This window comes from Cyrtonyx montezumae, unplaced genomic scaffold (genome assembly GCF_038088225.1).
Source record: "Cyrtonyx montezumae isolate F1298 unplaced genomic scaffold, pur_monq_1.0 scaffold_17, whole genome shotgun sequence".
NCBI classification, from domain to species: Eukaryota; Metazoa; Chordata; class Aves; order Galliformes; family Odontophoridae; genus Cyrtonyx; species Cyrtonyx montezumae.
Window position 1 is genome coordinate 14,648,711 of NW_027071903.1, and position 12,958 is coordinate 14,661,668.

The 12,958-nt window shown below is 59.2% G+C and overlaps 2 protein-coding genes across 3 annotated transcripts; both read left to right on the top strand.

Annotated features, from left to right (window-relative positions):
- The first annotated feature begins 1,413 nt into the window (after positions 1-1,413).
- Positions 1,414-8,828, top strand: ELMO3 (engulfment and cell motility 3). 2 transcript variants are annotated; one of them, XM_065733372.1, is made up of 20 exons: positions 1,414-1,598; positions 1,676-1,716; positions 2,134-2,206; positions 2,281-2,331; positions 2,773-2,942; positions 3,522-3,621; positions 3,703-3,854; positions 4,091-4,169; positions 4,362-4,412; positions 4,583-4,705; positions 4,862-4,993; positions 5,100-5,204; positions 5,279-5,387; positions 5,547-5,683; positions 5,761-5,924; positions 6,019-6,131; positions 6,242-6,346; positions 6,622-6,704; positions 7,199-7,279; positions 7,703-8,828. In XM_065733372.1, the coding sequence occupies exons 1-20, from the start codon at positions 1,521-1,523 to the stop codon at positions 7,913-7,915; spliced, it is 2,160 nt and encodes a 719-aa protein (XP_065589444.1). In that variant the 5' UTR covers positions 1,414-1,520; the 3' UTR covers positions 7,916-8,828. The 2 variants fall into 2 exon arrangements, with proteins under 2 accessions (XP_065589444.1, XP_065589443.1); XM_065733371.1 differs by lacking the exons at positions 7,199-7,279; positions 7,703-8,828 and having other exon boundaries at positions 1,471-1,598; positions 6,019-6,109.
- A 599-nt stretch (positions 8,829-9,427) lies between these two features.
- Positions 9,428-12,946, top strand: TMEM208 (transmembrane protein 208). The gene is made up of 6 exons (XM_065734263.1): positions 9,428-9,492; positions 9,579-9,674; positions 9,743-9,802; positions 9,891-10,027; positions 11,407-11,491; positions 12,486-12,946. Exons 1-6 carry the CDS (start codon positions 9,487-9,489, stop codon positions 12,621-12,623), a joined length of 522 nt encoding a protein of 173 aa, XP_065590335.1. The 5' UTR covers positions 9,428-9,486; the 3' UTR covers positions 12,624-12,946.
- Positions 12,947-12,958: the final 12 nt, after the last annotated feature.

The following is a 12,958-nucleotide window of genomic DNA, read 5'->3' on the forward strand; positions in this document are numbered from 1 at the left end:
GTTGCTTTTGGCTCAGTTTTGACTGTCAGTTTTGCACATCGGTCGCAGCAGTCCCACGGAGCCTTTCCTGCTCTGCAAACTGCCAGAGGGGGGGGCTCCTCACTGCCAGCAGGACGTGCTCACCTGCAGAGCTGAGGCTTGGCTCCTTTCTTTCCACAGCATCTCATTTATTCTTTGTGGGACTGCTCCAGCAGAACCTCTCCTTTCTGCACCCCGTAGTAAAGCGCAACGAATTCGATAGGAAGGGACGACCTCGACCCCTTGCTAGCTGATGGCAGCACGGGGGGTGAGAGGAGATGTGTGGGTGCTGAGCGTGGAGCCCACGGGCCGTCCCTCCTCCCCTCTGTGGCTCCCGACCTTCGCTCCCTCCCCGTGTTAACGTTCACCACCACTTTGGGAAAGGAAAAAAAAAAAAAAACAAGATGTAGAGAAGATTAACAGATGAACTTTGATTCCTATATAAAGATTATTTTTATACTTTCGTTTTGTTTTTGCAAAGGAAAATTGCCTGTAATATTTGTACAGTTGTTGAGTGAATAAACAAACCCTTTCCAGAGCCTGTGCTGCTTGTGGGGGTGGCACGGGATGAGATGAGCTGGGGATGGGTGGGACAGGATGAGACTGGACAGGGTGGGAGGGATGGGATGGGAATGGGTGGGATGAGATGGGGATGGATGGGGTGGGAGGGATGGGATGGGATGGGATGGGATGAAAGAGACAGTTTGGGATGGATGGGATGGAAATGGATGGGGTGGGATGGGACAAGATGGGGACAGACAGGGTGAGAGGGAGGGGATGGGAATAGATGGGATAGAAATAGATGGGGAGTGATAGAATGAGAATGGATGGGATGGGATGAGATGGGGATGGGTGGGCGACTGGACAAGATGGGATGGGGCAGAAGGGATGGGATGAGATAGAGATGGATGGAATGGAGGGGATGGGAATTGATGGAATGGGACAAGATGGGATGGGGGGATGGATAGGATGGGAATGGATGGGACAGGATGGGATGGGGCAGGGTGGGATAAATGGGATGGGAATGGCTGGGACAGGGAGGAAGGGATGGAATGTGAATGGATGGGATGGCAATAGATGAGATGGGATGGAAGAGACAGGGTGGAATAGATGAAACTGGATGGGACGGGATGGGAATTGATGGAATGGGACGAGATAGGATGGGAGGGTTGGATAAGATGGGACGGGGCAGGATGGACGGGAAGGGATGGAAGGGACAGGGTGGAATGGAACAGATGGAATGGGAATGGATGGGACGGGAGAGTGTGACGGGGAGGGATGGCCGGGATGGAAATGGATGGGACGGGACGGGGCGGGACGGACGGGACGGGATGGGGCCGCCCCACCTGCGTCAGCTCAGGTGAGGAGGACGGCCGTGCCCGCCCCGCTCCGGCCCCGCTCGGGACTCCCTCCCCGGCGGCCTCCCGGCCCGGCCCGGCCCTCCCAGGGGCGGGGAGGTGGCGGCGGAGACCCGGAACTGCGGCGCGGAGCGGCGGGGAGCCATGCCGCCTCCCAAGGACGTGGTGAAGATCGCCATCCAGATGGTGGGAGCCATCCCGCAGCTGATCGAGCTGCAGCAGGTACCGCCCGGCCCCCCCGCAGCCCCCCGCCCCGCGGCCGCCGTCCGCTCACGGCTCTCCCCTTCCCTCGCCCGCAGAGCAAGCCGCTGGCCGCCGTGCTCAAGGACGTCTGTGATGCGTGAGTACCGGGGCTGCGGTGATGTAGTGACCGCTTGTGGTCGCACGTTGGGTCGGGGCGGGTGGTGAGCTGCTTGTGGTGGCCTGAAGAGTTGTGATGGGTGCTGACCCATTGCGTTGTGACAGATGGTGGCCGTCCTCCGGTGGCCCATTGGGTCACGTCGAGCAGTGTCAGCTATCCTTTGGTGGCCCACTGTGTCATGATGAGCAGTTGGTGGCCGTCCTTTGGTGGCCCGTTGGGTCACGATGGGTGGTGACCAGCCTGTCCTGGCTCCGTGGATCGTGGCAGGCATTGACCACACTGTGGTGGCCCATCAGGTCACAACGGCCGGTGTGTGGCATCCTGTTGGGTCACAGCTATGACCGTGGGGCACGGCTGGGACCAGCCCTCCCCCATGACTGGCTGCTGTTGCTGCAGGTGGAGCCTGCCCAACGCGGAGCGCTATGCCCTGCAGTACGCTGACGGGCGCCAGACGTACATCACCGAGTTGGTGAGCGGCCTCCCACCCGGTCCCCGGCCCCAGTGGCTCTGTGTGCCCCTCACCCATTCCCTTTCTCCTCACAGAACCGTGGGGAGATTAAGAACGGGAGCATCTTGCGACTGACCACTTCTCCGGTACATCCCCTGTCTCCTTCTCCGAAGGCGGGCGCTGGGCTCGGCCCGCTGCTCCCTGCCGTGGGGCAGCGTGGCCCTCCAAGGCCCCGGCGCTGCCTCGCTTGGTGACATCTGGCTCGTGACAGCTCCTCTCGGTGCCTCAGACCCAGCAGAAATAACAGGGAGACCTCTCTCAACCTTCATTCTCCCTCAGTAGATCTTGGGGGAGCGTGAAGAGAAACTAACTCCGTAGTCTTGGGAAACACTTTGGACGCATCAGAATGCACTTAGTGCAGCGCTGGTCTGACTTCCTTCCTCAGCTCTGCTGCTCTCTGCTCCGATCGCTCTCTGTCAGACCCCTCCTTGCCTCCTTCTTACATTTCAGCTCCTCCAGCCTCTGCCTCCAGGTCTCTTGCTGCCTTTCGATGAGCCCCTGTGGCTTGATTCTTTCCTTCCTGGTAGGACCAAGAAGCGGAGAGGCTGTACAGCGGGATCCAGAGCAACAACGTGGACGTGAAGACTGACTCACTGAAGAAGCTTGCAAGCCTCTCCCAGGATGTTACCTTTGCTCAGGAGTTTATCAACAGGAATGGCTTGAAACTAATTTTCTATATTGTGGAGGAAGGGAATGAGTGAGTATCAGGAGGGGAATTTCCTTGCAGATCTCGCCTTCTCCCTTGCTAATGCTGTGTGAGCTCTGAGCTGGACTTCACTGGTGGCTTCTTTTGGCCTTGATAATTTCTCTCTCTGTTGTCTTTGGCTGTGAGAGGTCTACGGGCAGCTTGAGAAACTCCTGAGTGCCACAGCAGTGCCACCCCGACACTTTCCTGTCATGATGAGATGGGGCATCTCATCTGGATGCCGAACCCAAAAGCGAAGTGCATGTTCCTTGGAAGTAATGGGTGGGATTTGAGGTGGTTTTGGTTTCCCCAGGGCCTGTGTATGTGGTCTTTGTACCACGGTAACACAGCTTTCCAGAAGCTTGCACTTCCCCTACCATGGCTTCCTGGGATGACTAAGCCACAGTGTGGTTTCCTACCCAACAGCATTCTTCATTCTTTTCACCCTCTTCCATTTGCTTTTCTGGTTGCTTCTGTTGTACCCCACAATGAACACTGCGGGTGGGTGCCCACCACGGGGTCCTGCCTTACTGTGGTCACTGCAGGGTGTCCGTACCCATCCTCACTCAATTTGCTCTCCCTTTTCTCCAGTGCAGGGGAGATCCTGGCTCACACCCTGAAGGCCTTCATGGAGCTGATGGAGCACGATTTCGTCTCCTGGGAGACTCTAAGTGCAGCCTTCATCAAAAAAGTACCCAACTCCTGCGCCGTGGGCTGCCCCGTTGTCACTGCAGCTCGGCCTGCCTTGCACTGATGGCTTCTGTTATTGCAGATCGTGAGCTATGTCAACATGAACGCCATGGATGCCTCTGTCCAGCAGCTCTCCATGTCAATCCTGGAGAACATGGTACCCAGCAGCCGCGTCCTCTTCGAGCTCGTCAAAAAAGAAGTGACCGTGGATCGTCTTCTCACCCACCTGCAGGTGTAAGTGGAGAGCCAGGGGAAGCGTGGCCCTGAGGGGATTTTTTGGGGTGTCTTGCTGGCAGTCCCCGGCACCGCGTTGTGTTATCCCTTCCGAAGCAATCTGTGGGCACTCGGCACCTGTTACCCCAGTGCTGGGGGAGGTTTGGGCTGGACTGAACAGAGTATGCATGGGGGTCTGGCAGTGAAAGGGGCCGTCCTCGCAGCTGGTGACACGACATTCCTCCCTCCTTCCCCAGGATGAACACCCAGCTGCAGCTGAAGGCCATGGCCCTGCTGATCGCGCTGCTGCTGGCTGCCACCGATGCTGAGCGGCGGGTACGGGGTGGTGGGCAGCACCGGGGGGCTGTGGTGGGCACTGGGGATCCCAACACAGCGGTGCACCCATCGCTGGGGACCCGCAAGAGCCCAGAGCCAGGGACGGGGGGATGGGGACTGTAAGGGAACACTTGGCTTTTCTGGGAAGAGCAGCGCTGGGCTGGGAGATGTCTCACAGCCTTTCCCCTCTAGGATATGATGGAGTACCTGAGAGAGAAGAACATCAGGCAGTTCATCCACAAGGTGGGGAGTGAGGTTCTTACATGGCTCTGTGCTTCCTCCTGTCCTTCCCTCCTCGTATGTGCCACCCAATGTCCCCTTCCCAAAGCCCCTTCGGGCTGCAGGGCTTTGGCCGTTGGTCCCTGTGGGTCTGGAGCACCCGGGGGTCCCTTCTCACTCGCAGTCTCCTGTAGAACATCATCCACAGCTCCGAGCCGCTGGGGGACGAGATGGCCCATTACCTCTACGTGCTGCAGTCCGTCAGCCTCAACCTGCACGAGCGCCGCATGAGGACCTCCATGGACCCCTACTCACAGGTCTGGGAGCTCTCTCCTTGCCTGCTGGCTGTGCTTCCGCCTTCTTAAGTCCGGGCGGGCAAAGGTTTACCTTCGGGCTGTGTTCCTTTCCCAGCACGGTGGCTTTCACCGTCGATTTTAGTTCATCAGCATCCTTCCCCTCCGCTCTCCCTCCAGGAGCAGAGGGAGCTCCTCCAGTCGCTCCGCCACGCTGCCTTCGAGTCAGAGAGCGATGCTCCTGCCAGCACCTTCAGCACCGAGCGCCGCCGGTCACTCTGCGCCAAGGAGTTCCGCAAGCTGGGCTTCATGGTGCGGCCCAGCCGGCCTTGTGCCTGCCTCAGCGGGACCTTAGCACCTCCCCTAGGATGCTGCTGGGACAAGAGGTGCTCCATTGCGTTCTTTTGTGTCTTGCCAGAACAACAGCAACCCAGCGGAGGATCTGCGCCGCGCGCCGCCGGGGCTCCTCGCCCTGGACAGCATGGTGTACTTCTCCAGGCACACTCCCAGCGCCTACAGCCGGGTGCGTGCTCCTGCTCGGGGTATCTCCCAGCAGTGGGAGGGCGTGTGACACGAGGCCGTGTCCCTCTCTTCCAGTTTGTCCTCGAGAACAGCAGCCGTGAGGACAAACACGAGTGCCCGTTCGCTCGAAGCAGCATCCAGCTCACCCTGATCCTCTGCGAGATCCTGCACGTCGGGGAGCCGTGTACGTGTGTGCCCGGCCCCGCTCCGTCCCGGCAGTGGGGACGTGTGGCAGAGGGGCTGTGACACGGCTGACAGCCGGGGAAGGGCTGGGAGATGGCCGGGTTCTCCTGGATGCTGCAGGAAAATGGGAGTGTGGCACCGTCTGTCCTTCTCACCGCAGGCTCGGAGACAGCTCAGGCCTTTTACCCTATGTTCTTCGGGCAGGATCATTTCTTTGAAGAGCTCTTTTGCATCTGCATCCAGCTGGTGAACAAGACGTGGAAGGAGATGCGAGCCACCCAGGAGGACTTCGATAAGGTGACAGCGGGACCCCGGGGCTGTGCACGCGGCCCTGGAGCATCACCGGACTGGGGATGCTGTCTGGGCCCCCACAGGTGCTGCAGGTGGTGCGGGAGCAGATCACCAGGACCCTGTCCCTCAAGCCCACCTCCCTGGAGCTGTTCAAGACCAGAGTGAACGCGCTGAACTACAGCGAGATCCTGAAGCTGCGGCAGACGGAGCGGCTGCACCAGGAGGAGACGCTGGCCGTGCCCGTGCTGTGAGTGGGCTGTGGGCCGGGGGTCGTGCTGGGAGGTGACCCCTTAAGGGCCGGCTAAGACCCCGCGCTCCTTCTCCCCTGGCCGGCGTCCCAGGGAGCTGCGCGAGAGGCTGAAGCCGGAGCTCCTGGGGCTGATCCGCCAGCAGCGCCTGCTGCGTCTCTGCGAGGGCACCCTGTTCCGCAAGGTCAGCAGCCGCCGGCGCCAGGGTGAGTGCCTGCTCCCGGCGGGGCCGGGGTGGGCGCAGGGAGGGTGCAATTAACCGCAGCTCATCAGCAGAAGCGCTGATGGGGTCTCAGACGGGGCCTTTGTGCTGCAGATAAGCTCTGGTACTGCCGCTTGTCACCCAACCACAAAGTGCTGCACTACGGGGACGTGGAGGAAGGGGTGCAGTCGCCCCCCATCGAGAGCCTGACAGAGAAAAGTAGGTGATGGGGGAATACAAAGGGAGGGGGAAGGGAGCGCTCCGCCCACCTCTGTTACCTGGCGCCCCAGATGGGAATTGCCCCGCTGTCAGGGCACCACAGGTCTGGCCCTGCAGGTGCTGTGGGCTGGGGGAGATCTGGCACTGGGGATCCCTTCCCCAGCCGGGGCTGTGACCGAGGTCCTGGCCGCTCACACTGCTGTCCAAATGATGGGCAGTGGTTCTGGGGGGTGAGGACCAGGAAAGCGGGCACCCACAGCTCCTCTGCTCCCCAGTTCCCGTGGCAGACATGAAGGCGCTGCTCACTGGGAAGGAGTGTCCACACACGAAGGAGAAGAGCTCTGGGAAGCAGAACAAGGTCAGCACCTCCCCGCGTCGCCTTGCACGCTCCCCTCCCTCCTTGTGCTCTGTCACTCTGCACCTCCTGCTCATCCTCAGATGTGTCCCAGCACGGGGTGTTGGCCACAACCCAGAGCTCCAAGAGCTGGAGGCTCTGAAGGAGATCAGATGAGCAAGCATGTGTGTGGGACGTGTTTTTGGTGTGGCTTAAGGCTGGAGACCTGTTGGGTCTTTCAGGCTGCAAACCCCAGTGGGCTGCAAAGAACCCAGGTGACAGGCCAAGTACCCAGGCAGCCATCAGGTTGGGTATTAAGAGCAGTTTGTGGTCCCAAAGAGCAGCGAGGCAGTGGCACAGCTGCCCAGGGAGGTGGGGAATCACTGTCCCTGTAGGCATCCAAGAGCTGTGGGGATGTGGCACTTAGGGACATGGGCAGTGGGTATGGTGGGATGAGCTGGGGATCTGAGAGATTCTTTCCAACCTTAGTGCTTCTGTGGTTCTCTGATTCCCCATAGGATGTCCTGGAGCTCGCCTTCTCCATTGTGTACGATGTGGAGGAATATTGCCTGAACTTTGTTGCCCCCACACGCTACGAGGTGAGCTCAGGAGGGCACATCCTTGCCAAGGGAGGCCGAGTGAGGGAATCCCCTTCTCTGCTCTCCCAGACCTGGAATTGGACACTAAAGGGTGATTTGAGACACTGCTCCCACCCTCCCCTGCGTATTGTGGAGGAGCTGGGGGTTCCCTGGCCTGCAGCCAGCGTGCTGGGCTAGCACTGAAAGGATAAAAAGGCCTTTGTGCACCCATGGCTGAGGGCCTGGAGGAATGCAAGGACTGCAGCTCTCTAGTTGGCTGCTAGATGTGGGGATGAACAAAGACCCAGTCTGGCTGGGAAGATCAGATGCTGGGGGCTGAGCTGCCCAGGGCTGGGTGAAGGCACAAGGGGTAGGGCTGCTGTGCTTTGAGGTTGAGAGCCACAGGGCACAGCAGAACTGCTTTGAGCTGCTTTGCTTCCCCAGTTTTGCCTGTGGACAGATGGGCTGAACGTGCTTCTGGGCAAGGAGATGACGAGCGAGCGGACGCAGACGGACCTCGATGTCCTGCTGTCCATGGAACTCAAACTGCGGCTTTTGGACCTGGAGAATATCAGCATCCCCGACAACCCCCCTCCTGTCCCAAAGCCCCCCAGCAACCTCAACTTCTGCTATGACTTCAGCCATGCAGAACAGTGAGTTCCTGCATCCCGCCCCGTGCCCGATCCCCGTGCCCCTCTGCAGGCTGCTCCGTTCGGCTCCGAGATGGTCGGAGCTGGAAACGTTCTGTTGCCTGCCAACAGCAAAACCCTTCCTCCAGGCTCCATCCCCAAAGGGACGAGCCCAGGTGCTTGGATGGGGCTTGGCTGTGCGCTGCCTGTCCCCTTCCCGTGCTGGTGGCTGTGAGCAGGGTGTCCTGTCCCCTTCTCCATACCTCTGCCGTGTGCCCAGACAACTCAACCAGCATCTCAGGGCATAGCACCTTCCCTTCATCACCTGTGTCCTATGACAGCATGGGGCTGAGCCACTGAGCCTCAGGCTCCTGCTCCCTCAGAGGGAAGGGACCTCTTTGCTCTGAGCCACGGGCAGGAGAGACAAGACAGTTCTCGACAGCTGAACCCCTCCGTGATGATGCTGTCCCCGTACCCCCTTTGCTGCAGTCACACTTTGGGCAGAGGGTGAGGACGGCAGGATGGGGGGGACGGTACAGACACTGCTGTGACAGCTGGGTGGAGGTCAGCACACCCTGACCCTCCCCAGCACAGCTGCTTAGGGTGGAGGTTCCCCTCTGGGTGAAAAAAGGAGTTAGGAGAGGCTGAAGTCCTCCGTCTGCTTGGTCTGCTGAGCAGACAGCACTCTCCAGCAGGGTCAGCACTGCAGGCGGGCACTTAAACGCACTGATTTTTTTCCTACTCTCCTCCCTCTCCCTGCTGCGAGGGCAGCAGGATGCTCCCAGAGTTTGTTCAGGGTACGAATCCTCTTCCCTTGCACCGTATGAGACGGGCACGTTCTCGTTGCCCGGACCCTAGAGCATCGCCGAGCTGCTCGTGCCACCCTTGGTGCCTTCCCCACCCCGGCGGATATTGCACACTGCGACGAGCTACCTCCTCCGTGACCCCACCCGCTGCCCTGCACCTCCTCGTGCCTGTGGCCACTGCAGCGGGTGCCGTCGTAGCCAGGGTGCATCCTGCAAGCACTGTAACTGCACGCTGCGGGGTGGGCAGGGCTCTGCCTGTGCCCCCCACCTCCCGCAGATTTGGGCAATAAACACTCGTGGAATAAACCTCAGTGCCGCGTCCTTGGTGAAGGTTTGGGGAGGGGGGGGTGGGGGGGACACGGCGGAGGTGGGCAGGGTGCCTGCATGGGGGAGAGCAAAGAACAGCGTGCCGGGGCACCGGGTGTGGAAAACACACGTTGCTGTGCTATGGAAAGGAGCTGGGAGTGGGGAATGCCATCGTGGGTGCTTTGCCAAGCCCGTGGGGGGGGGGGGGGGGGCTGGCAGGAAGGGTCCAAAGAAGGGCAGCGAGGCTGGGGAAGGGCCTGGAGAACGTGTGCTATAGCGGGGGGGGGGGAAACGATGCTGTGCCCTCTGAGCGTCACTGCCACATCCCCGCGGCTCTGGGGCAGCCCCAGGCACCGTGACCCCCCCTCCCCTTCCATCCTCAGCGCTCTCCGAGGGCGGCAGCAGCAGCAGCCCCGGTCTCACCGGCACAGCCGCGATCCCCGCCCCGCGGGCGGAGCCGGAAGGGGCAGCGCGGAGCGGAGCGGCCATGGCGGTGAGCGGCGGGGCCGGGAGCGTTGGGGGGGGGGGGATGGGGAGGAGCGGGGTGCGGGTCGCTGACCGCCTGTCTCGGCCCCTTAGCCCAAAGGGAAGGCGGGCACCAAGGGCAAGAAGCAGATCTTCGAGGAGAACCGCGAGACGCTGCGCTTCTACCTCCGCATCATCCTCGGGGCTTCCGTGAGTGCCGGGGGAGGGTGCGGGGCCGGGCTAACGGAGCCGGGCTAACGGAGCCGCGTGTCCCGCAGGCCGTGTACGCCGTGGTCAACCTCGTCGTGTTCTACTCCGCCGCCTCCGCGTGGACGTGGGTGAGCGTGGCTATGGGGTGTTCCCCCCCTCTCGCCCCCTTTTCCCCGTGCCGCCGCTCGGCGGTCACGGCCCCTCGTGTCTCTGCAGCTGGCGTTCGCCTTCAGCGCGGCGGTGTACGGCGCCAGCTACCGCTCCATGAGCTCCATGGCCCGGCCGGCGTTCGCGGACGACGGCAGCCTCGCCGACGGCGGGATCGACCTGAACATGGAGCAGGGGATGGCAGAGTGAGTGTCCTCACCCGCACGAGCCCAGGTGAGCGGGGCCCCCAGCCCGGAGCGTGCCCCTCTCTCCTCCGAGCCGCGGGGGCTGCTGTGCCGGTGCCTCTTTCTAGTTTCCCCGCTGTAAACCTCCGCAGAGCAAACCCTGCTTTGGGTTTTCTCTGTAGTTATGCTCGCTCTACGCGGAGTGGCTCGATGGGATAACAACGCAGGTCTCTTGCTGTGCCCGACAGCCGAGGTGCAGGGGTCCCCGTGCAGGGGTCCCGTGCAGGGAAGCAGCGTGCTTTTAAGTCTGGAAGGAGCCCGGATTGATTTGTTGCCGTTTGTTTTGAACAGAAGCTCCGTTTCTGCAGCCAGCAGGCAGGCTGACCAGTTGTCCCTGCACACAGCTGCCGTGCTCTCGCAGTACATCTCCCACGCTCGGCGCAATAACTAAAATGTCAGGCGTAGGAGGTTCGGTCACCAGGGTAAGGCAGACAGCAAAGGAAGGAATCGTGGACCCAGTACACAGGTGTGGCCTCAGCAGTGCTGAGCAGAGGGGATAGATCACCTCCCTGCACCAGCTGGCAGTATTCCTAATGAAGTGCAGGACACCGTTCACCTTTGCCCCGAGCCATGACTGGCTTATCTTTAATGATCTTTAACGTGGTGGTTCTTGCTGGTCAGGTGGCCTGTAGCAGTCAGCCACTATAATATCACCTGTACCTGTCTTCTCTTTAATCTTAATGCGTAAACTCCATCTGCAGGCACAGCTCCGCACTCCAGCTGTGCTCCCATGAAGGGCAGCTCCCCTTCCTCTTCCCATACAGTCCTTCCTGAGCAGCCTGCATCCCTGCATTGCAAACCTGCAGTCATGGGAACCCGCGGTTCCCCTTCAGTGCTGAGCGTGGTGAACTTATTTTGGGTGTAAGGCCTTAGGTTGAGCAGGAGCTTTCCTCTGGGTGCCAGAAATCATCCATCCTTTCCAAGGACCTCCACCACAGGGTTGGGCACTGCCTGCTTCTCTTCCGCAGTGCTGGGCTGAGGCTCTTCCAGTTGTGACACAGGGAGGATCCTGTCCATCTCCCTTTTGTCTCTGATGATGCACAGTCTGCTTACTACCTCTGCTGAATTCAGAGGCAGGCTCCAGGCCCTCCCTGCAGCCTGGCACCTGGAGGACTGCACCAGCTTCCACCTTGGTAGGAATTGCTGCTCCAATAAGGGTTCAGTGGGAATGAAAGCTGGCATTTTTCTAACCCATCCCTGCAGTCCTTTGTGGCTTGTGCTGGAGAACCATGTACCTGCTTGTGTCTTGGCTCTGAGTTTGCTCCTGTCCCTCACTCTACCTCAAGCTGGCTTTGGTGGGGGCTGGAACGGGGAGGTTCACGTGCTGCTTTACTTCACAGGCACCTGAAGGATGTGATCCTGCTGACAGCGATGGTCCAGGTGCTGAGCTGCTTCTCCCTCTACGTCTGGTACTTCTGGCTCCTGGTAAGCCCTGCAGTTGTTTTCACTGCTTGAAGTTGTCCCTCTCTTTCCCCCTCTCAGAGCTGAGGCTGCAATTTATGCATTTCATCTCTAGCTGTCCTGTTTCAGGCTGAAACTGGTTCCTGATAATTTTTTTTCATCATCCCATAAAACCTTTGTGAGAAAGAAATCCCAGTCCTTCTGGGTCAGTCTCGTGATAAAACTTGCCAAAACTAGGCTGGCCTTGACCTTTCCCTCTGGTCCTATGAGACAGCAAGGGGAAACATGGAACAGATGAAAGCTGCCTTTGTGCATAGGGCTATTTTCTTTGCCTTTTTGTGACCAACAGACTGTGTTTCTTCTTGTGGGGTTTTCTGCCACTCACCAGCACTGAGGCTGGGAACTGCAGGACCCTGTGCCACTGAATACAGCAAACTGCAGGCTTTCATCCCCCTCAACACCAGGTGCTTTCTACTCCTGAAGTGTTTCTCATGTTTCTTCAGCTAGAGCTGCTTTGGCAAAAGGATTAAAAAAATACTACATCAGGGTTACCTGGAGTACATCCCAGGAAGATAATCGTGGAAGAGCAGGGAGGTATCTTGTTTTAATCCTGTCCCACAAGTTAGTTCCTAGCCAGTTCTGGCAGGGGGCAGCCTTGGCTCTGACTGCACCATATGGATCGTGGTTTTTTTTCCTTCAGTAAAATGTGATTTTGGTTCTGAAGGAGGGAGAGGCAGAACAGGCAGGAAGTTGGATCATTCTGGGTAATTCAGAACGGGTGCTGCCATTTCCACGTATGAAGTCCCAGAAATGTATGCAGGCTCCCGAATTCTATGAAATCAGGCTATTTATTTTGGGCGCCTGCTGCTGCCTTTGATTTCAGTGGATCCTGCAGTGTCCCTCACCCAGCCTGGAAACGTTTTCCAGCTCCTTTGGCTTCCTGTGTAGGACCAGCCCCCCCTAACCTGCCAAAATCACATCCGGAGTGACCGACTTTGCTTCCACGCGTGTTTTGCAGGCTCCGGGGCGTGCTCTCTACCTCCTGTGGGTGAACATCTTGGGGCCCTGGTTTACAGCAGAGTCTTCAGCCCCCAGTCAGGAGCCAAACGAGAAGAAGCAGCGTCGCCAGGAACGCCGTCAGATGAAGCGCTTCTAGCCCTGGCTGGGGAGATAGGTTCATGCTGTCTCTCATCTCCACGCTGTTATCTCATCAGGGATGCGACTGAAGCCAATCGGAAAGCATCGCAGTATCTGTGTCTCCCTCTGTCGTTGCTGCCATTCCGTGACGAAGGCTGCAAGAGACTTCCCTTGGTTGGTTCTTAGTGCCAGTCGAGGCCTTGCTCCTCGTGATGATGGGGGTTGTGCTGGGATGTGTGTAAATACCTTTCTAATGCAGTGCTGTATCGCATTCAAAGGTGGGGATTGCAATGCCAGAGGAAATATTATATTAAAGAGCAGAGAGTAATTGGCCACGCTGGCATTGTGTTGGGA